We start from the raw sequence: 20,301 nt of genomic DNA, 5'->3' as shown, positions 1-20,301 counted from the left end.
TCTGTGTGCAGTGTTGCATTGTACTCACTATTGGCAAAAATATAAGTTTTGGCAACAACCTGGACAGTTGACATATTACAGTTTACACAACTGCTTTTTTATGACAGTTGTTAAGAATGTTAAACATATGGGAGATTTTTTTTATTATAATGTACACATATTAGAAAATTGTTTGGGCGATTTATTGCTGTGATTGTAGGCCCCGTAGGGTAGATTAAGATTAATCTCTTCCCCAAACAAATTCGAGGTTAAATAATTTAATAAAAATATACTAGGATTCGCTATTCTGGATTTGTTATTTTAGATTCGAAACCTATTATTCTAGAATACCTTGGGATTCTACTTTGAACATCCCTAGTTTTGACATAACTTTTTTAAGTCATTTCTGAGTTTTTTCAAGGTCCAGAGCTGGAGTTGGCCGATGCAACTGTTTCAAAAATATGGCAACCCTAGTATATGTACCATTTACAACCATAACAATGTAGGCTTCTGTTGACAATAGTTTTGGTCCAAATTTATCTGATTGTTTTTTGCGCCACTAAATTGAAAAGCTGGGTTTGTTTATGAGATGTATAAACCATGCAGTACTCATGCGATAAAGGAAAAAAAAAAGAAAACAGTCATCTTTAAATTGTCATAGTTTTTTAAATAATAATCACTTTGTCTACAACTGCATGTTTTTTACTTTTTCGGCTCCAATTACTACGGTTTTAAAGCAGTCAAAAGATTTGTCCATCAGCACACACCAAACTCAACCCAATGTTATTGAAATGAATTTCAGGGAATTCTTACATTTGTTTTTGTTAAAATTCATATGATTATATATTTGACTGTGTCAAAAGATATATTTATGGTTCTAACATACAGTTGTAAGATTTAACAATTTCTGAAAAAACAAAGATGTTCCATGTTTAACATTTTTGTATTGTTATTGATAATTATCAAACTTTGGTAATGGACTTAATGCTTTTTATACTTAATAACCTTTGTAAAATTAATATACTGTTATTATTTAAAAAATGTTGGGCAACTTTTCAACAATGATATATATATTTCTTTTTTGTAGCTCCACAGTTCCCCAAAATACAAAACAACTTGTATAGCCCCTATTTAATGTAATACAAATTGTAATTATACCATTATTTTTTTAGACAAATTCTTTGCCTTGGGCTAGTTCCCACAGTGGGGCATCTGTTTCACAACCCACAACGATCTTGCCAACTTCCATCTCTGGAGCATATGTTAACCAAGGTAGGCATAATTTCTCCTACACTGCTTCAAAAATTAAAAAAAAAGTTGAATCTTATGCAGTTATTATATATACAGGTTGTTTGTTTGTATATTTCGTCCAGGTAAGTGCTGATAGCTCAGAACCTCCAATCTTTTCTTTGTAAAGTTTGCAGAAAATTTTAGCTACTTCTATAATTAGCTAGTATTCCCAGTAAACAAGAAACCAAAGTTTTTCTGTTGATTCATGGCAAGAAAGGGGCCAGGAGGCACTTAAGAGAATTTTTTTTTACTTTGATTTAGTTGCTTGTAAACCCACAGGTCTTGAAAGGAATGAATTTTCGATACCCCCTTCTGGTTAATTGGAATAATTTCAAATTAATTGCGAAAATGCAATAAAAAAACAAAATCTTGTGAATTTAAGACTTAAACAGCTAGGCTTTGTAGTTTGAATCTTTAACTAATAATACAAGGTTCTTTACAGACATTATTGCAGCTGGAACTCCGGAATACATACATCCACGTAACTCCAATTTACCTCAGTGGTTAATGTCTCCTCCAGTGGTAGAAGGTGATCCAAACATAATAAGCTACACTTCTATGAAAAAAAAATCAGCTCCAGCTGATACAGTGAGCAAAACACTACTGACACCGGATGATTTTAAGATACCTCAAACCACTGAGTGTGCTGTGTCTGCATTAGTTTCTGACAAACTTTTATTGCAAAAGACTGACATTGGTGCTAATTTTAAACCCACAATATCTGCACTAGTTGATAACGCGAAGGTGTACACAAAAAACAGCCCTAAACCCTCAAGTAATGTGTCCATTCTTGTGAATGATTTCAAAACTGATTCAAAACATAGCATGAATCCTTTAGAAATCAAAGATCAAAATCTTGGTCATCCTCTGGTTGGATGTAAGTCATCAACACAAAACGAAACAACTGTTTTTTGTGCTAAAACTATTACACCTGCTAAATTGGGATCTATGTCATCGACCTGTGATGGTGGCCCTAACTGCCTCCAAAGCAATGTTTCTACTCTGATTCATGACCTGCCACAACATCCAAGTCAAAGTAACAACATTTCAAATGAAAATTTAGAGGCTAAACTAACATCAACTCCATCTAATATTAATTGTGATTCTGATATTAAATCGCTCAGGAGCAGCCAGTCTCATTCGAAACTGTTTGATTATGAAATGATTTTAAAGGATTTGTTTATGTTATGCAAAAGATGCACAGATTTTGCTGACTTTCAATGTGCACTGAGTGACTTTTTTCTCCACCGTGTGTACACTGCTTTGTTGCCATATTTGTTTTACCCACACTTTTCACACGAATATTCACAACTGAATCACTTCAACATATTGAAAAAGGTATGTTTTAATTAGCTTTAAGTAATATGTTATTTTTTAAACTAAGTACTTGAACAAGTTTTTAATTATTGTTATTTGTATGTTTTATTGGACTCCAGCCATAGGACCGAAATAAAAAAATATTAATTCAGGCTTATACAACGTTTTACCTAACTCTCAACCCCATTCCTAAGTACATCCCTAACTCCCCTAATAATTTCAACCCTAACCATTTTTTTAACACCACCCGTTACCCACCAATAACCCCAAACAGGCCCAAAATGTACAGTGGCATAACAGCGGTGCCCTTACGGCGCTATTAAAACTAGCCCAAACAGACACCAAAACAGCCGATGCCAGACCGCCGGCTCCTGATCGTCCCATACCCTCTACCTACAGTTTCAGGCATTTTAGGCCATTTATGCCTTATTCAGATAAATTCAGACTTATTCCCACACATTTAGGTCTTTTTTATACGATTTGGTCTTATTCTGAACTGGATTTTACTGCGTATTTGGCTTTATTATGTTGTTGGTCCTAATAGTATGATTTTTTAGATTTTTCTGCTTTGGTATTGTTACTTTTTAGGTTTTATTGTGTTGTGAATTAGAAAAAAGAAGAGATTTATATCCTTCTATACAGCTCTATAACAGCACATCTATAACATTCATATTGAAAATATGTTTGAATACTGGACTGAAGCAAAATTACTTGATTAAATGAAATCTTAAATCAACGCACTAAAATTTTGTCTGTTTCTTTTAATACCGTAATATATAACAGGTGTCGAACAACAGCCACGAGCCAGATACGGCTGCCAGAGTTAATTCTAGTGGCCTGCGGTATATTTTCTGATTAAAAACAACTACAGTTGAAATGTTGCCTGATGAAATTCTAAACTAAATTGTCATGAAATTTAAAACGGACCAACCATTTATTCAAGCTTACTACATTATTTTTGATATAGTTATTCATATTTTTTTACACTTATATGGCCAGTAATTGTTAGACTCAACAGCAGTGGTTCTCAACCAGGATTTTGCCATACCCTGGGATGTCATTTATAATGCAAGGGGCTGAGTGTGTTCTTCCAGTTTCGGTTTAGTGTAACATTATGGTGAATTACTTAATGTAAATTCTCTTAGGGGTGCCTTAATCAATTTATTATTATGTCTAAGTGGTGGCGCAAGCCATAAAAGATTAGGAATAACTCATACACAGTTATGCGGCCATTTTAGAAAAAGTTTTGGCCCCTCATAAATAATACCAAAAATCTATAAACCTTTTTTGCACCTTAATACTAAATAATATTTTTTTGTTATAGTTGTCTTCATCAATAGCCACTTTTGATGCTAATAGAGATGCAAAGCATGAAGTTTTTCCCATTGGCGTTTTTTGGGACATTGAGAACTGTGCTGTTCCAAATGGAAAATCTGCCATGGATATTGTGAAAAAAATTAGAGAAGAATTCTTCACCGGTAAGTGTATTTAAATCTTTTGAACCATAATTTTAAAGTGAGTTACATTTAAAGCAAACATATGTATAGTTTAATTGTATCAAAAACACTAACTATAAACCATTGTATAAAGTGACATTTCTAAAAATCACAAACATGACTTAAGACAAGTTAGTATCCAATAGATAAACAGACCTTGTTAAGAACTCAACAAGTTATTTTCTTATCGATTCAGTGATTAAAACATACATGCATTTATCAAAGACAAACCAATATCTTACATGAACAGATTTTGTCATACAATAGCTACAACTTGTAAGTTTACAGAGTTGAACAACATACCTGACATTCCCAGGCTATTTATTTTTTCCATCATTCACCCCTCAAATATGTTGTTTTTTGTGAACAATTTTTGTCAAAAATGCTTCTAGCATAGTATCTACCATTACAAGTTTTGTTTTTAAGCCAGAAAATTGTGACATGCAGATAGCAATTAGTTTATAAGAAAGTTAAATAACTTATTTTATTTTTAAGTATTTAACAGTTTATTTTATACCTTTAAAGAATTACTAATTATTTTAACATTGTTTGATCTACTGGCAACGATTTAAATTTATTTTAGGCATATTATAGGGGTCTATGCTACTGAACAAAACAAAAATATCAGTATGCTGTATTGTCTTTAGCAAGTTATGCCATGGTGAAGAAGAAAATCATTTTTTATTAAACATTTCAAATATTATAATATACAGATCATGCCGAAGCAGAGTTTATGGCAGTATGTGACATCAACAAGGAAAGCAAACATGTTATTCAGGATCTTAACAATGCTCAGGTAAATCAATCCTTATATAGCTTCCATTTTCAATAAAGCTTTAATAAGTAGATAAATAAAACACAATGCAATAAATATATATATATACACAGCTGTTACGAAAAATTTAAGTAGCAAAATTTAATTTGCTTGAGTGTACTAAAACAGAAAAAATAGAAAATCACTTAGCCAATAGAATAAAAAGAGCAATATTCTTCATGATGTATTCCAAGATAAGCAGATATTTTTTGTTTCGGTGAAAACTTATGTGACCAAGGGTTTGTATAATCTTAAATTTTCAATTCAGGTAAATGTTATCCATGTTAATGCCACTGCCAAAAATGCAGCAGATGACAAACTGCGACAAAGTATTAGAAGATATGCCCAAACCCATAGTGCACCTGCCACTGTAATCCTAATAACAGGTAAAACTGGTTTTTCATGTTTTTATTTTGAAGGATTGTTTTATAAGCATTTCACTTTCACATTCAACATAAAACTATCTTATTAAAATGTTTGTATCTGCATTTTTTTATGTTTTACTTAGTTTATTACCGTTTGAAAGAGGAACGATTAAACAATGTAAAATGTGCAGTGAGCCATTCTCTCAGTTGCCTGGTTTGCCCAACTAAAATGTCCCACTAAAAATCTGTCTGGTGCAGACAGGGGCGTATCCAAACATTAAAAAAGGGGGGGGTCCGAATTTTAAACTTAGGGAATTCCCCATTGTTTTTTTGTCTGACGTTAATGACGTCATAAAATAGTGACGGATATGACGTCATAAAATAGCGATGGTAATGACGTCATAAACAAGAAAAAAATCATCCGAAACAGCAAATTAACATCCAGCAAAAGCGAACATTTAGACGCAAAGCGAACACATGCATTATCGACATTCCTACCAGGCGCCAGCTGCGAAACCGCTTAGTGTGCAATCGTTAACTTTAGGCGAAAATCTAAACCAAGACCATGAAATATGTGTGATTGATTTTGGTATATCCATGTACGGGACTAGGCTAAATTACAAGCACGTCTCTGGCCACCTGCTATACTAAACAGAGATTGTTTTTCCCGGGTGTTTTTCGATTAGCGCGACATGGGTTTGGGGGTTCGGACCCCTCCCTTTTTGTAAGTGACATTATCGTTTTTTTGTATGTTTTTGTCAGTGTTTACACACCGTTCTAAGCGGCAATGTTTTTAATGTAATTAGGTCACACGTCTTAAGCTAATGCGAAATTAAAATCAAAGGAAAACGCCGTTTTTATTTTTTTGTTTGGTCGACCGTAAACGCTAGATAGTTTTTCTCTTTCGCCTTTCGTTATTCGTTAGGGTTCAGGTTGGCTGATCAGCAAGTGCGTGTTCTACAATCAGCAACAATAAATCAAGCGGCCTTTTCCTCGCCAATAGCGTTGAGTTAGGCAGTGCTGATGTTTCTCGATGTTTGCTGTCCGCGTTAATATCAAATGTCGGTGTGAGACAGGGGTCGGCAACCTACGGCCTACGGCCTACGGCCTGCGGGCCGGGTCTGCCCACCGCCTCTTTGACAAACTATACAAAAGTCCATTTCAAACACTGTTTGGCCATTTATCTACGAAAGTGCAAAAAATTTTAATCATCTTCCTACGTCCACTTTGTTTACGTTTTGACGGTGTCTTTGAAAATAGATCATCGCTTCTTTACCGTTGCGCCATAAAAGGCATATGACGTCATATCCGTCGCTATATTATGACGTCATTAACGTCAGACGGACAAACGGGGAATTCCCTAAGTTGAAAATTGGAAACCCCTCCCTTTTTGGATTTCTGGATACGCCCCTGGCCCTTGGTGATTTCCAAATGTTGAACTCAGTAAGCAGTAACAGCAGAAAACTCTAGGAAAGCTAGCAAATAAGATCAGACATTATTATAACATCTTAATATATTTCGCCACCAAAGGCATCATCAGTATATCATAATTTGCATGAAATATCTTTTAAGATCATTTAATAGCGTATGGTTGAAATTACACCCAATGTTTGAATTGTGGTGGGTGCAAAGAGTGCGCATTTTAAATTCTTGATAAGGTGTGTGTTTTGATTCTACCATTGCTTGTTTTAATTTGTTAAATTTTAGCTGGCCGCGAAGACTGAACATTCTAAATCCTCGATTGAATGTGTGTTTTGATTTAACATTGTTTGTTTTAATTTGTTTCATGTTATTAGGCGACTGCAATTTCACTTCTGAAGTTAGTGATCTTCGTCACAGGCATAAATACTTTGTTGTGCTAATTCATCCCACCAATACCTCAAGTTGCCTAATGCAAGCTGCTAATACTGTTGTTTCTTATAACCAATTTGTGTCCAATGTCCCTATTGTGTATGTACAAAAGGTAAGTTTTATGACTATGGTTCAAAAACATTAAAATTCAGTGTAACATTTATATAACAAGTAACCTCTAATTCATGTAAGGTAAATCCCAGATAAACCACAATAACAACTGGGTCTTGTATATTGCTTTTAGGATCTTTCTAATGGTGAAAGTTATCTTCAAGTGTCAAACCTTCCAATGCATGTTGATGTTAACTCTATTCGTAGCAGGCTAAAGCAACTGTCCAATAATTGTGGGGGAAAAGTGTTCAAGATTTTACCTCCTACTGCCACATTAATGTTTGCAACAGAAGACCTTGCTCGGAGGTTTGTGACTTTGCTAATCGCTAATAGCGATTCGCTATTAATTTACTTAGGTAAAATTCTTGTGTTGGTTATTTTTGTTCAAAAGTCAAGCAGAGGTGGGTAAAAGGTAACATTTTTGTAGGGGGCGCAGATAAAACAGAAAATACTGGAGTTGACAAGGTCCAGTATAGGATCTTGAATTACACAAAGTATGTGTAGTGACTTTTATTATTAATAGCTATAAAAATACTTTTTTAACTGGTTTTGTTGACTGACTGCAAGAGTCAGGGACCAAAAATAAAGGTTTACCGATATCTCTTTTTATCAACCGAAACCGTTACGCAATGTCTAACTTTTTAGCCAAACGATACTCGATACCAATATTTTTTATATACCTGGAATATAGTCAACATTTAAATGAAATAAAACTAATCCCACATAACATTTCAGTTCATCTACCTATGTTTAATAACTCTCATATTGCATATTGGCATGATCCTAAATAACTAAAAAAAATTTTTCAAAAAAAAATAATAAAAATAATAATTGTGTTTTTTCAGTCTGAATTGTGTTACTGATGATGCAATGCAATATTGCAAATTTGGTATAGATTCAGGCAATTACAGATGCACACACATATGTCTTAACAACTGTGATCTAGCCCTTTTAATGCTGCTTTTTGACCAACTATTAAGGTTTACGTATTTTTAGTACACTGAAAGCGATCGCAGACTTACCGAATCTGTCGATCAATGATGCCAGAAAAACAACTAGCCTGCAGTGAGGGTCGATTGACAGATTTAGTGAATCTGCAATTGGTGTACCAGATTCAGGCAAAACAAGAAAATATTGCATTTACAAAATTGGTTAATAAAAAATGCAAATAGAGGCCTTTGATGAAATTTCAACTTGGTTGCTTTTTTTAGGAGATTCAAGCAAAACCACAATGGTTGTAAAAAAGATCCAAAACAACTTTATTCAACAAAAGCAGAATACTATAGTTACGCAAAAAGCATCGTCAGTTCTGCTAATATTCTTAATTCGAATGATTCTGCTTTTGTTGAATAAAGTTGTTTTGGATCTTTTTTACAACCTTTGTGGTTTTGCTTGAATCTTACGATATGACAACTAGCAATGTTGGAGCAGGCTTAGATCCCAAAATTAACAAAAATAATAACAATACTATTATTATTTCATCAACTTTTTTTAGGAGTGTTTAATACACATGGCGCTGTTTGTTTAACATAATCCTAGTAAAAAGTACTACAAAGACAAACTAGTTTTGTGCGAAAACCAACAAAATTTTAATAAACATAATTAAAATAGACAAAATTATGATTTAGGGAGCCATACCCATTACCCATAGGCGTAGCTGAGGGGCCATGCCCCCCCCCCCCCCAAAAAAAAAAAAAACAATTTATAATTTTTTTACTCTTAATAACTTGTTTTTTATAGCATTTATGAGGAGTACCACAACAGTTGATCACAGGCATGCCACACCTGTAATTGTCATGCGTTGTTAAGTCACAAATGATGTAGTTAATATAACATTTGCCATACAATAATGTAGTTTTACTACTTTTAGAAGGTTTTTGCTCTCTGACTGTTTTTTGAGTATTGCGTTACACTCGGTTTGCTAACAGTGTTATTTGTCTTTGTTACGGCAATTAACAAAATGACGAAAGCTAAACAAAAAATTTCGGCTGGCTACGCCTCTGGCCATATTTGGGTCCTCAAGCTAGGTAAAAAAGAATGGATTGCTTGTCTGACAGTATTTTCCCAGGTCTGCTCTAAACAATTTTATGTGTTTGTGGTCAAAGTTTTGAAACTAGTTTTGTTACACAGATTGTTTGTTTTCTATTTATTTCAAAAATCTATGGATTTCTAAAATCCTGGCTTACAGCCTATAATTATATATGCAGTTTAACTTTTACACATGGTCACAGTAAATAAATACTTTAAATGAACAAAAGTGTACAATAATTTTGTGTTCGGCATATGTACACTTTAAATTATTATAATTGACGCACTCCTATGATTCTTGGGAATACTCCATATAGCAAGCACCAAAAGGTGTATTACAGGCAAACTTGTTTTAGTTTTTATTCACTAAAAACAATATTGTTTCAGTCTTATAAATGTGTTGTTTCTTTTTTACACTGTTTGTTTTGGTTTATTTTTTTTAAGTACAAGGGCCATGTTTTAAAAAAAGGACGCAGTAAGTTGTAACTTGTCTCTGGTCCATTAATCAGTATTAAATATACACTAGATGTATAAACTATTAAATCTACTACTGTGATTGTTACTAAGTTTCCAACTGTGATATATATATTTTAAAGGCCAGTTTGTGATTTTTAGAGCACTAAAGAGACTTGGTGGTGAAATTGTGTTTGGATCAAAGATTGTCGTGTCTAAAAAGTTTAGTGATCTCTCGGCCCATTCCAAAGGTTTTACTCCAAAGCGTCGGTGGCTCCAACAGGTAAGTTGCATCTGTGCCTTAAAAATGAAATAGGGAATTTCCTTAATAGTATACGCGACTTTGCCATGGGGATGTTCAAAGTGGAATTCCAAGGTATTCTACAATAATAGGTTTCAAATCTGGAATAAAGAATCCAGAATATTGAATCCTAGTATATTTTTTAGTATTATTATTTACCTTCTATATTATTGTCATTTATTCATAATAATGTTGCCTTTGTTAACAAAACAGCAATTTATAACAAAACTTTTTCTAACATATCTATATAGTAATTGAACAATTTAAATACAAATGATTTACATTTAAAACAACTGTCATTTAAAGCAGTTGTTTAAGTCGCACATACCGTATAGTAAATAATACTTGCTTAAGGAATTATAGTATGTAAACCCTGTTAGTTATTGCATGTTTAAGAAATATAATATGTGAATCCTGTTGGGTGGTACTTTTTGTTTAATATAGTTACAGTTGTTTTTATTTGGTTTGCTTTATCCTGAATTATATATAATCACTCTCTTGTATTATTAAGAGTAAATTCTTCTTTTGCAGACTCATTTGGAGCATAGGATGAGATATACACCTGGGTAAGCAAATTGCCTATTTAAATCTCAACAAAATTAAAACAACTTGTATGAATAACAAAAAAATATATTTAGCAAGTGAAAAAGTATTAGTTTTATCATTTACAACAAACTAAGGAATTTGAAATAAGTAGCTTTATTAAAGTGATGTAGCTGTAAGTTCATTTTCTCGGTGTTCATTAGTGAGCATTAATCGATGGACTGATGTTGCTTGAATGTAATTAAATGTACTGTATTATTTTTGCAAGCAAAATTGGCTTCTATGGGCTAAATATATTTTCGCTTCTATGGGGTAGATATATTTTTTATGCTGTACACCCCTGGTGTGCAGTATAACTAGCCCAAGTCTCTACTTCTTGGTGTCAACAGCCTAACACTGTGTGAATTGTGAACTTGGACTCCCTGCAAAATTTTGTAGTGGTTTTTTGTAGTAGGCCTTCAATAGCTCTGAAAATAGTACTTTGGGCCACAACAAATAAAGTTTGCCGATCACTGGAATAAAGTAACTATCTCATTTAAGAAATTGCTTTTGATTAAATTACTGTATGTGATAAAAAATATATTTTACTGTATGTGATAAAAAATATGTTTTATCAATGTTTCAAGACATAGCAATAATCAAGTTGATCATCATTCAAACACGGTGAATCGTCCAACGACCAGATATGCTGCAGACAGTTAGTGAAAGATACTTTCATTTGTTTACATAATTTTTAACTTGAATTATAGTAACCACATTTATAGTGAGTAAATATAGTTTGGTTTCGATTTTTTATTTATTTAATATTTCTGGTGAACTGTTTTTTGGGAAAGATATCTCTAAATCAGGGGCGTGCAACCTGCGGCCCAATTGCGGCCCGCGGAACCAAAATATGTGGCCCGCGGAGTGCTTTGGTTTTTGGCCCGTACTGCAAAACATTTAGGTAACTGTTAAAATGTTGAAACTTCCTGACTATTCCTAACTGTAAGTTACCATATATAGCATGTAACTTTTTAGTTTATTAAAATAACCACAGTATGAGGTTGTTGAGCCCTTTGTTGAGCTATTGTTTCAAAACAACAATGGAGTTATCGCTGCAGTAGCAATTTCAGTTAATTACTAGTTTGTTCATAATTTTGAGTCAAACTTTATAGCAAAATTCCTTGGTTGACGGAAGCAGAAAGCGAAAGTAATTCCAAAGTAATGTGACCTGTTCACAAAATAAAACTACAAAAATATGATTTGGATGATGTTGCGGGAAGTGTACAAGTTGTGTGAAAGTGTACAAGCTGTGTGAAAGTTGAATGTGTGGATTGCCTTAAGCGCTGTATTTTTTTTGTTCTTGAAATGGATTTGAATAGCTACTTGTGGTCCATATAGCAAAATTATAATAAAGAATGGGGTTAGGTCGTTTTACCTCATTTGAAATGTAATTGTTTTTCGTTATAAAAAATAAACAAATTTCTTTCTGCGCAGCTAAAAACGAGTTTTTTTACCGCAAACATCTCGAATTTTTCATAGCTGAGAAAATTTGTTACTTCAAAAAATGCATTGTTCGGTTAAACGTACGTGTGTGAACACTTTTTTGGGGGATTCATGAAATCCCCTCATCGCTCAGAACTTACTAATGTATACCTAGTGAATAAACGGGTTGCCAGCAACCTTTCCGTTGATTCTCAATAAACTAAAAACGAAACGGTTTTCTTTTCGTGGTGGTCACTAAAACAATAGTCGACTAGATATATGCAAGTGGCCCGTGATTTAATCCGAATACACATATTTGGCCCCGCAGTATAAAAGGTTGCACACCCCTGCTCTAAATAAACCTTAATTTCGTGCAAAAATCTAGTTTTTGTATTGTTTAACAATACACTATAACATTTTAATCATATTTTGCTACATTTAATGTCTGACCCTCAAAAAACAGATTTTACATTTCCTGTGATCTAACTTTATGTATATATAATAGCAAGTGGCGTTCAGCTCACAATCAGCAACATTGATTCAAAACTTGGCGTTAAAGCAATACAAGAAGCTGTATGGAAAATGGTCACGGAGCACTCAACAGTATGTTACCTTATTTGGTGTTATTTATATAAGGAAAATCATGTTAGCAAAATATATTTTTTTAGTCCATGGCTTGGTTGCACCCTGGACCCGCCCCTGTTTTGTGACATGTTTTCACAAGCTCACCCTACAGCAGACTACTCAGCGTTACCTGGCACGGCTAAAAATTCTCCACACGTTATCCACTCTAAGCTGCGACTACTTACAAAACTACTCAATTTAAAATGCGACTCGCGATAATGCCCCTCAAAAATAAATTGGACAGTCGCAATAATACACTCGCTAATTATCCAAACCCCACATAAGTGTAAAGAGGTGAATGCTTATGACGAGTAGTAATACAACCCATGTAAAGTAGTCTTATTTGTTTGTTTATTATACATAATTGTTTTAGTTCTATAATGGCTATTCTTAGTAATATTTGTTTACGTTTTTCGTAATTCATTTCTTTCAAGGTTATATTTTAATTAGATATGGAAGTTGCAAATCCGGCCACATAACCGGTTTACTGTCATGTGCGATGTTACTGTACCTGACGTTTCAGCCGCTTCATGTATTCTGCAACACTTGCATAGAAGAAAGATAGGCAGCAAACGCATATTAGTCACCATAACACAAAGACAGAGTGAACAAATCGCTAACATTAAGTAAGATCGCTTTTTCAGTTCTTACTGAACAAAACTATACTTAATTTCGTTTTTTTGTTAAAAAATTTGTTAAAATTGTAAAACTATGCTTTGGTAAACCTAGGTTGTAAATAATTTACGATTAAGTATCACTTATAAATTATGTAAAGTTGTAATTTTATTTTTATAGAAAAGAACTTCTTCCCATTATTCGTGAGTTTGGACAGGAAGGAATTCACATTAAAAAGATAATAAATATGTATTGGCAGAGGTAAGAATATGTTACGTGGATTTGTTATTTGTTTTATTTTTGAAGTGCATATTGCAAAATGAATGTGTTCTTATATAGTGATTTATCGTGTGTGACATATGATGCTGTTTTCTGTTTGTGTAATTTTTAGAATACGTTGTTTTCAGTTATCACAAAAAGATCACATTCAACGATCTTCAAAATCTTCAAGACTTTCTAACATTGGAAGAACGTTGCGATGGCGTATTCGTCTCACTTAAACGGTATATACTTGCTATACCTGGCCATACATATACTTGCTATACCTGGCCATCGTAAAATCGAAAGAAACCTATACCTCTCTGTATAACAAAGGCACCAACAGTTTCTGCAAAAAACAAACAAACAAGCAACAGTCTAAATATTTAACTGATTTAAGCAAGAATCATTTACATGTATTTTTTGCTTGAGATTCGTGCAAACAAAAATGTTTAGCTATGTTAGGGTTGTTCATATTGTTAACATTATCTGTTTTGTCGATGCAATATTGCAAAAAACAAATAAATTGTTCGGTCGCAACATAACACTTTGACCAAACCCCACATAAGATCACTAAAATAAAATTAAGTCTTGACCAAAAAAAAACACTATTGCGCGAAATATTTTTAACGAAAATGGCATTGCGATTACCAAATTTATTCCATCGCTTTTAAAGGTGTTCTTGTGATAATGTGGATACATAAAAGTTTAGTTAAATTTGAAAAACTAGAATCTAAGTAGAATAGCATTCTATTCAATTTCCCAGATAGAATTTTGCAGCTGCAGCCTTTACTTGTGAACTCGACCAACTGTTAAAAAAGATAATGGTGATTGGTGAAGTCAACTTGATCTTACTGACCAAATCTTATTACGAAACCTATGCATTTGCACATTTTGGCAACCGTAAACTAAAAGATAATACCAGAGCATTATTATAACGTACTAATACCATTCGAGTAATATAAGAATCCATTGATCTTTGGTCGTTTGGAGCAAAAGATTGAAAAATCCTACTGTAGAGAACACCTGAATTATCTAACCCACGCCAAAACTGAAAATCGTCGTTTTACTTTTAGATTTTTTGACCGGCCGTCAACATCTGTTTGCCGCATGCATTTCAAAGAAGAAAGGTGGGTATAAAATATCGGCCAAGTTGAATTTACCCTGAGTAAATTGCACTAATTTTGCAAATTGCACCAATGTTGTTGTTTCGCCTAAAAAAATATTACATATTCGGGTCATGGCTGCCTAATTGGTGTTGGACTCGGAAATCGCGACCTGACGTAGTCAGTTTATTTCACGGCAGTCGGACTCGGGGCTCGAGTAAGACTACGCATAACTACCGGAGTCTGATGTGCACATGCACAATACCATATTTCTAAATAAAATGCAGCAAACTTTAAATCGTAAAGGTGGAATATAATATAGGGCAGTGGTTCCTAGTATTAGTTTTGAGAATTGTGTTTATTGGATTTGCTGCAGATTAAAATAACTGCTATAAAATATATTAATCTTTATTAAGATCGTTTTGATCTTAGATTAGTCTTAAATTTAGAAACCTGGATAAATCAACCAGCTTTGCTTAGTTTTAATAACTTTGCGAACTAACATAAAGTCAGTTTTTCCATACGTATTCGTAGTTTAAGTGAAAAATCCTAATAAGACGAATGGAAGCTTAAACCTTAACTTTAGCTAATTATAAACGCATAAATCCGCCATTTTTGCCAAATAGTAAAACATCTTGATTCTAATTGACTCTGGTTGTGAATCGTACACCATAATTTGGGTCGCGATAAAGGGGTTCGCAAACACCAAAAGGTATGAAATTACAGATATACTGTAATATTTTTCAACAACTATTTTGTTTGGATAAGATGTATGCCACCACCAATGAATTGATTGCTGTATATCCACCCCATTTTTAGTAGTATTTGGGGTGAACTCATGCTATTATGATAGGAACTGGATTCGGCAGTCCACCGAAGCGGCATATTTGGCTAAATGCGACTTTGTGGTGTTATCGGGGCCCCTGTAGCAATGTCGGGAAAAGGAATGAATATAAAGTAATTTAACAACTCAAGCTTTGTTTATTCACAGGGCTCATCGGTACCGTTTCGTCAAAATTGAAATCGGACTCCGTGAGTTTTCAGCTAAACTACACGCCTTATTGCACTCCCATAACGGTTCTGTCTATCTTAACGGGTAAGTTGTCATATAGCTGTAGCTGAAAAAAAATACATCGTTTACATATATTGAGTTGCATTTCACACATTGTTTCAGATTTGAACAGTGCTATCAGGCAGAGTTTGGAATATTCCCATATCCCGAGGTAGGTCGTCACATCTGGTATTATATACTAATGACAATTTTTACTTTTGTGTTTGACTACCTGACATTTTATAGGCTAAAGTAAATAGTACAGCTCTTGCTTTTGAATCTCACCGTCCGCATTTTATTTGTCAATAACTTGTCAGTCGCTTTAATACACTTGTCCAAATCACAATCAGCATCTCAAATGCACAATTTAATGCATTAAATAAACGAGGCGGATACTCAAGTATCGCATTATTAGCATATGTCCATTGTCCACTTATCAGTTTTCCGCAATTCTTGAGCTGTGATAGACAATGCTTTCTGATTTCCTATTGTCTATTATTGGTATTGTACCGGAGGCCTCAAAGTCTAGCGGCGATGTACGGAGAGACGTCACGTGCTAGCCCTAATGTCGTAAATCAGTAGTTATCCTAGGTTTTTTTCGAATTCTGTACTTTTTCGAATAGCTGTTCGATGTTTTCTTACGAATAGACATATCAATTTAATGATACCGTACTATCACTTTTGTTTTTAAATGATTATATTCGCTGAAACCTAGTCCCAAGTATAGGTCATGTATACAAAACGTCCTGTTTTGCCTGTTTTGTAGGATTGTGATACGGGTGTGTACCTGGAGCACCAGATCTCATATGTACCTGGCGTTCAGATTTTAGACGATGGTCATAAGGTTGTTGTGTGGTCACAGCCGCAAAGTGATGTAGGTAAGCTTTTACTGGTCTCGATTTAGATTCGTATATACACTTCGGCAGTATATTTTTATTCACAAACTTACTACTTACATGTGCTGCGGAGTATCTGCAGCGTCTAATGTTTGGACGTATATTTTGTTTAAAGGTTCTGGTTCTGATACGGCTAGTGAAGCTTCAGTCTGCTCGAGATCAAAAACATCGAATGCAGTCAGCTTCTCGCGGGAAATGGTTGATTTACTCAAAGTATAAATTGGCATTTTTGTGTTTTGTTTTATTTTTTTTGTGATTTATTCGTTTATTTATTAATGCTTTCATTTGTTGGTTTGTTCATTTTATTAGACTCAGCCTTACTGTTGCCTCCCGGTGAGTGAGTTCAAGGTTGCTTACCAAACTCATTTTGGACATTCGTTACGGGCTGGATCTGATTCGTTGGATCCTTTTTCCGCAATGCCGCACGTTGTTCAGGTTTGTTTAAAACAACGATTAAAATTGCTTTTATAAGATGTTGTTCTTGTTTTGGTATGTTGTTGTGTATTTTCAATTAAAATAAAGTATTATTTTTGCGCATTCTAATACTTCAAAAAAAGTGTGTAGTGAGTTTAATAGGCTAACATTAAAATATCAAAATATAGTTTTGCCACTTAACAGCGCAACGTCCTAAGAAAATTAAAGACTCCAAAACTTTTTAAACTTATAGGCGCTGAGAAGCGCTTTTGAGCGCCTAAGGTAAATATTACAGTTGGCATTTAAAAAAATGATTTGTGAATTTTTTGATTTATATATATATATGTTAATATGTTATAAATGTGTTCCCTGAACTATATGCTCATATTATCAATGAGCTCCTTGAATATTTTTATTTTATCTGGACAGACGTTTATTTCGAAAACTAACGCTAATACAGGAATAAACATCATGTCAATACACAAACATTTCAACAACTTAAATATGTAGAATTTAGCTCCAAAACGCAAATTGTGATTTTCAAAATGTATTAGTGTGTTTACGAATCTTTTACAGCACACCCATTGCAGATACTGTGGATGTCACCAGAAAACATTTTTTGGTTTTACCAAAAATATTATTTTTTTAATTTTTATTTATAGAAATGATACACTAATGAAAATGTATGTCCGTTGTAAAGAATGTAGGTAAACCCTTGTTTCATGTATATATTCCTTGCCACATTAATGAAGCCTAAATTTAGTATCTGCATATAAATGTCTCGATAGAGGGGTTATTTACTATATTTGTTATATTTGCGGTTTTTAATTTTTTAATTAGGCAAATAGGGCGCCTACTTAACGGCCTCAATAAAATTGTTTTAATCTTTATGGACCGCACATCGCGACCTTCAACAGTCATACTGCAGAGCGCAGGTCAATAAAATTGTTTCAATATTTATGGGCTGTACATCGCGACCTTCAACAGTCATACTGCAGAGCGCAGGTCAATAAAATTGTTTCAATATTTATGGGCTGTACAATGTACATCCCGACCTTCAACAGTCATACTGCAGAGCGCAAGTGGTTGGGTAGCGAACGCGCTGTGCTCGAACCGTATCATCGTCGTTAAAAACCGCTGCACGAAACTCGATCATCTGCTTGCCACATCTGTGTACCTTGTCGTGCACTATGCTCTCGATGTTAGGCTCGCAAATCTGAATGCTGTACGTCTGGTACAGGTTTTGGGCTGCATAAAAATGTTTTGTGTTATAGATTCTAATGATTATTAATTGGATGTGTAAAGAAGTAAATCACATTAGTAAATTATATATATAACTAAGCAATCCAATACGTAACACAACGGTTACACCTCGTTTTGGATTTTAAACTTTTTATTAACTTATTTGTGCCAATGTCTATTGTAAATTTGTGGATAAAATTTTAAAATTATTTTTTCCAACATTCAATACATAGACGTAATAAGAATATCAAAGCCCATACAGAAGTAGGTATCATTTTGGACGTTTCGAATAACTCTTTATTCATTTTCAACATCATTTTCTTTATTCATTTTTCATGATGTTGAAAATGAATAAAGAGTTATTCGAAACGTCCAAAATGATACCTACTTCTGTATGGGCTTTGATATTCTTATTACGTCTTACTACAACCTCCAACCATTATGCTCCAATACATAGACATTAATTAATTATGTTCTAAATTGGTAAAACGTTTTACATGGGTCTTGCAAAAGCTCCAGCAGGCGATTTGTTCCGTACTCGGCGTCTTGTGCAGCATAAATGATCTGCTGAGTTGATCGCGTCATGCAAATGTTACACTTATTGTCTGTAGATCGCTTGCTTACGCTGTGATCGGACCCCATAGTCCAGTTTGAATGGTTGGCTGCCTCTTCTAAATAAATGTTAAAATTTTACTTTTCTTTAACGTTAAGAAAAAAGCAGCTACTACAATAATAAATGTGATTATTTCATTTCTTGACAATCCTTTTTTTTTTAATTTCTTTTGTAGTTTTGGACCACTAGAGTTTTTTTTTAAATAGTTCTGTTGTGAAACAACAAAACCAAATCACATACCATGTGTTTGATTTATAACATCACGGCTAGAGCATAGAAAATTCGATGACAATGCAGCAAGTGCTTCTGGTGCATTGACCGCTAATTTACAAGACTTTAGTCGGCTATAGGGTTCTGTTTTGCACTGCTCCACAGAGAATCCACAAAACTGTAAAACAAAAACAGTAACGCATAGGCCAGGGATGTCCAACCTGCGGCCCGCCTGAAATTTTTGTGCGGCCCGCTAGTCATTTTCACTCCCAAGTAGTATTTTAAACGTTCAATATTAGCCTAATTAAAATGTACCAGTCAGCTTTTAGGGGCGCACTAATAGTATAATATGGGTAAAAAATATATATATACCTCTAAAGGCCAATACTTAATCTTGAAACTTGATAGGTTCTGCGGCCCATTAAATTATTTCAAGTGTCAATGCGGCCCACTATAATAAAATGTTGGACATCCCTGGCATAGGCTAAACGTGGCAATCGAGCTTTACCAAACATGACAATGTAAGGCCTAACCGAAATTAAATTCCCTGTTATCGAATTGTTTTTACCAGAGAGTCCATGATTTTTCTATTTAAATCGCCCAAAAAATTAGGTATAGATTCAAATTTATAAATAAAATTATTAGACATTTATTTTCTTCGTCAGTAGACCGTCGCAACTCACTTTGTTTAAAAGCTTTTTTTCGGCAGTTTCTTCCGCTTTCGTTGGTTGGGCGTCGCATAACAGCAATATGAAGGAAACGATTGCCCAAAATGAGCTGTTCTGTATTATTTTTTGCAAATACGGTTAATATTTTTTGCAATACGGTTAATATGATAACTTAGTAATAAATAATAAACGTGACTTGATAGATAAGTAGTATCTTATATCGTAAATGCGGTCTTTCACAGTTACTGGTAAAAATTTATGAAAATTAGACTAGTTTAAAAGTAATGTTAACTTACCATGTTTTGATGCTTTACGTTATAACTGTTATCAGCAAATAACCCCCAAGGAATAACTCACGCTCTATATATGAAGCTCTGCTTTGCAATGACTTTTATGTAATAATCTACACATCCTGGATTTATCACAACCAGGCTTTCATCGGGTTTCACCGTGCGGAAAACTTGAAAAGGAATCACACCCATTAGTTTGAATTTAACCTCGTTTGGCATTTTATTCTATGTGTGTATGTACAGCACGACCTGTAATGTTGATCCAGGTGCGCAGATCGTGTCTGTGTTTAATTATTATCTGC

At 34.0% G+C, this 20,301-nt stretch overlaps 2 protein-coding genes across 3 annotated transcripts in view; one reads left to right on the top strand and one right to left on the bottom strand.

Moving 5' to 3' along the window:
• The window catches only part of LOC146140646 (meiosis regulator and mRNA stability factor 1-like), a 31,055-nt gene that overhangs the window by 2,214 nt on the left and 8,540 nt on the right, over positions 1–20,301 (top strand). For both annotated transcript variants that reach the window (XM_083391286.1, XM_083391285.1), the window contains exons 2-21: positions 1,152–1,251; positions 1,712–2,607; positions 3,911–4,064; positions 4,796–4,878; positions 5,165–5,282; positions 7,058–7,224; positions 7,357–7,529; positions 9,867–9,987; positions 10,537–10,571; positions 11,175–11,245; positions 12,518–12,615; positions 13,087–13,262; positions 13,432–13,512; positions 13,659–13,754; positions 14,586–14,639; positions 15,607–15,711; positions 15,790–15,838; positions 16,433–16,544; positions 16,678–16,775; positions 16,872–16,997. In XM_083391286.1, the coding sequence (XP_083247412.1) occupies positions 1,152–1,251; positions 1,712–2,607; positions 3,911–4,064; positions 4,796–4,878; positions 5,165–5,282; positions 7,058–7,224; positions 7,357–7,529; positions 9,867–9,987; positions 10,537–10,571; positions 11,175–11,245; positions 12,518–12,615; positions 13,087–13,262; positions 13,432–13,512; positions 13,659–13,754; positions 14,586–14,639; positions 15,607–15,711; positions 15,790–15,838; positions 16,433–16,544; positions 16,678–16,775; positions 16,872–16,997 (2,913 nt within the window). The remainder of the gene's footprint in view (positions 1–1,151; positions 1,252–1,711; positions 2,608–3,910; positions 4,065–4,795; positions 4,879–5,164; positions 5,283–7,057; positions 7,225–7,356; positions 7,530–9,866; positions 9,988–10,536; positions 10,572–11,174; positions 11,246–12,517; positions 12,616–13,086; positions 13,263–13,431; positions 13,513–13,658; positions 13,755–14,585; positions 14,640–15,606; positions 15,712–15,789; positions 15,839–16,432; positions 16,545–16,677; positions 16,776–16,871; positions 16,998–20,301) is intronic.
• LOC146140647 (uncharacterized) lies at positions 18,034–20,218 on the bottom strand. Its single transcript, XM_083391536.1, has 4 exons — positions 20,117–20,218; positions 19,072–19,273; positions 18,716–18,880; positions 18,034–18,224 (listed from the first exon to the last, which is right to left on the bottom strand). Exons 1-4 carry the CDS (start codon positions 20,216–20,218, stop codon positions 18,034–18,036), a joined length of 660 nt encoding a protein of 219 aa, XP_083247662.1.

This window comes from Ascidiella aspersa, chromosome 6 (assembly GCF_963924565.1).
Source record: "Ascidiella aspersa chromosome 6, kaAscAspe10.2, whole genome shotgun sequence".
NCBI classification, from domain to species: domain Eukaryota; kingdom Metazoa; phylum Chordata; class Ascidiacea; order Phlebobranchia; family Ascidiidae; genus Ascidiella; species Ascidiella aspersa.
Note: the sequence above shows the minus strand (reverse complement) of the source record. Positions and strands in the feature narration are given on the sequence as shown.

Excerpts from the sequence above, each read along its gene's own strand:
- LOC146140647 (XM_083391536.1), bottom strand. The coding sequence starts at position 20,218 with ATGCCAAACGAGGTTAAATTCAAACTAATGGGTGTGATTCCTTTTCAA. Across the intron at positions 19,274-20,116 it reads TTGTGATAAATCCAGGATGT|GCGGGCCGCAGGTTGGACAT; the intron begins GTAGATTATTAC and ends CAAAAATTTCAG. Across the intron at positions 18,225-18,715 it reads GGAGCTTTTGCAAGACCCAT|CCCAAAACCTGTACCAGACG; the intron begins GTAAAACGTTTT and ends ATTTTTATGCAG.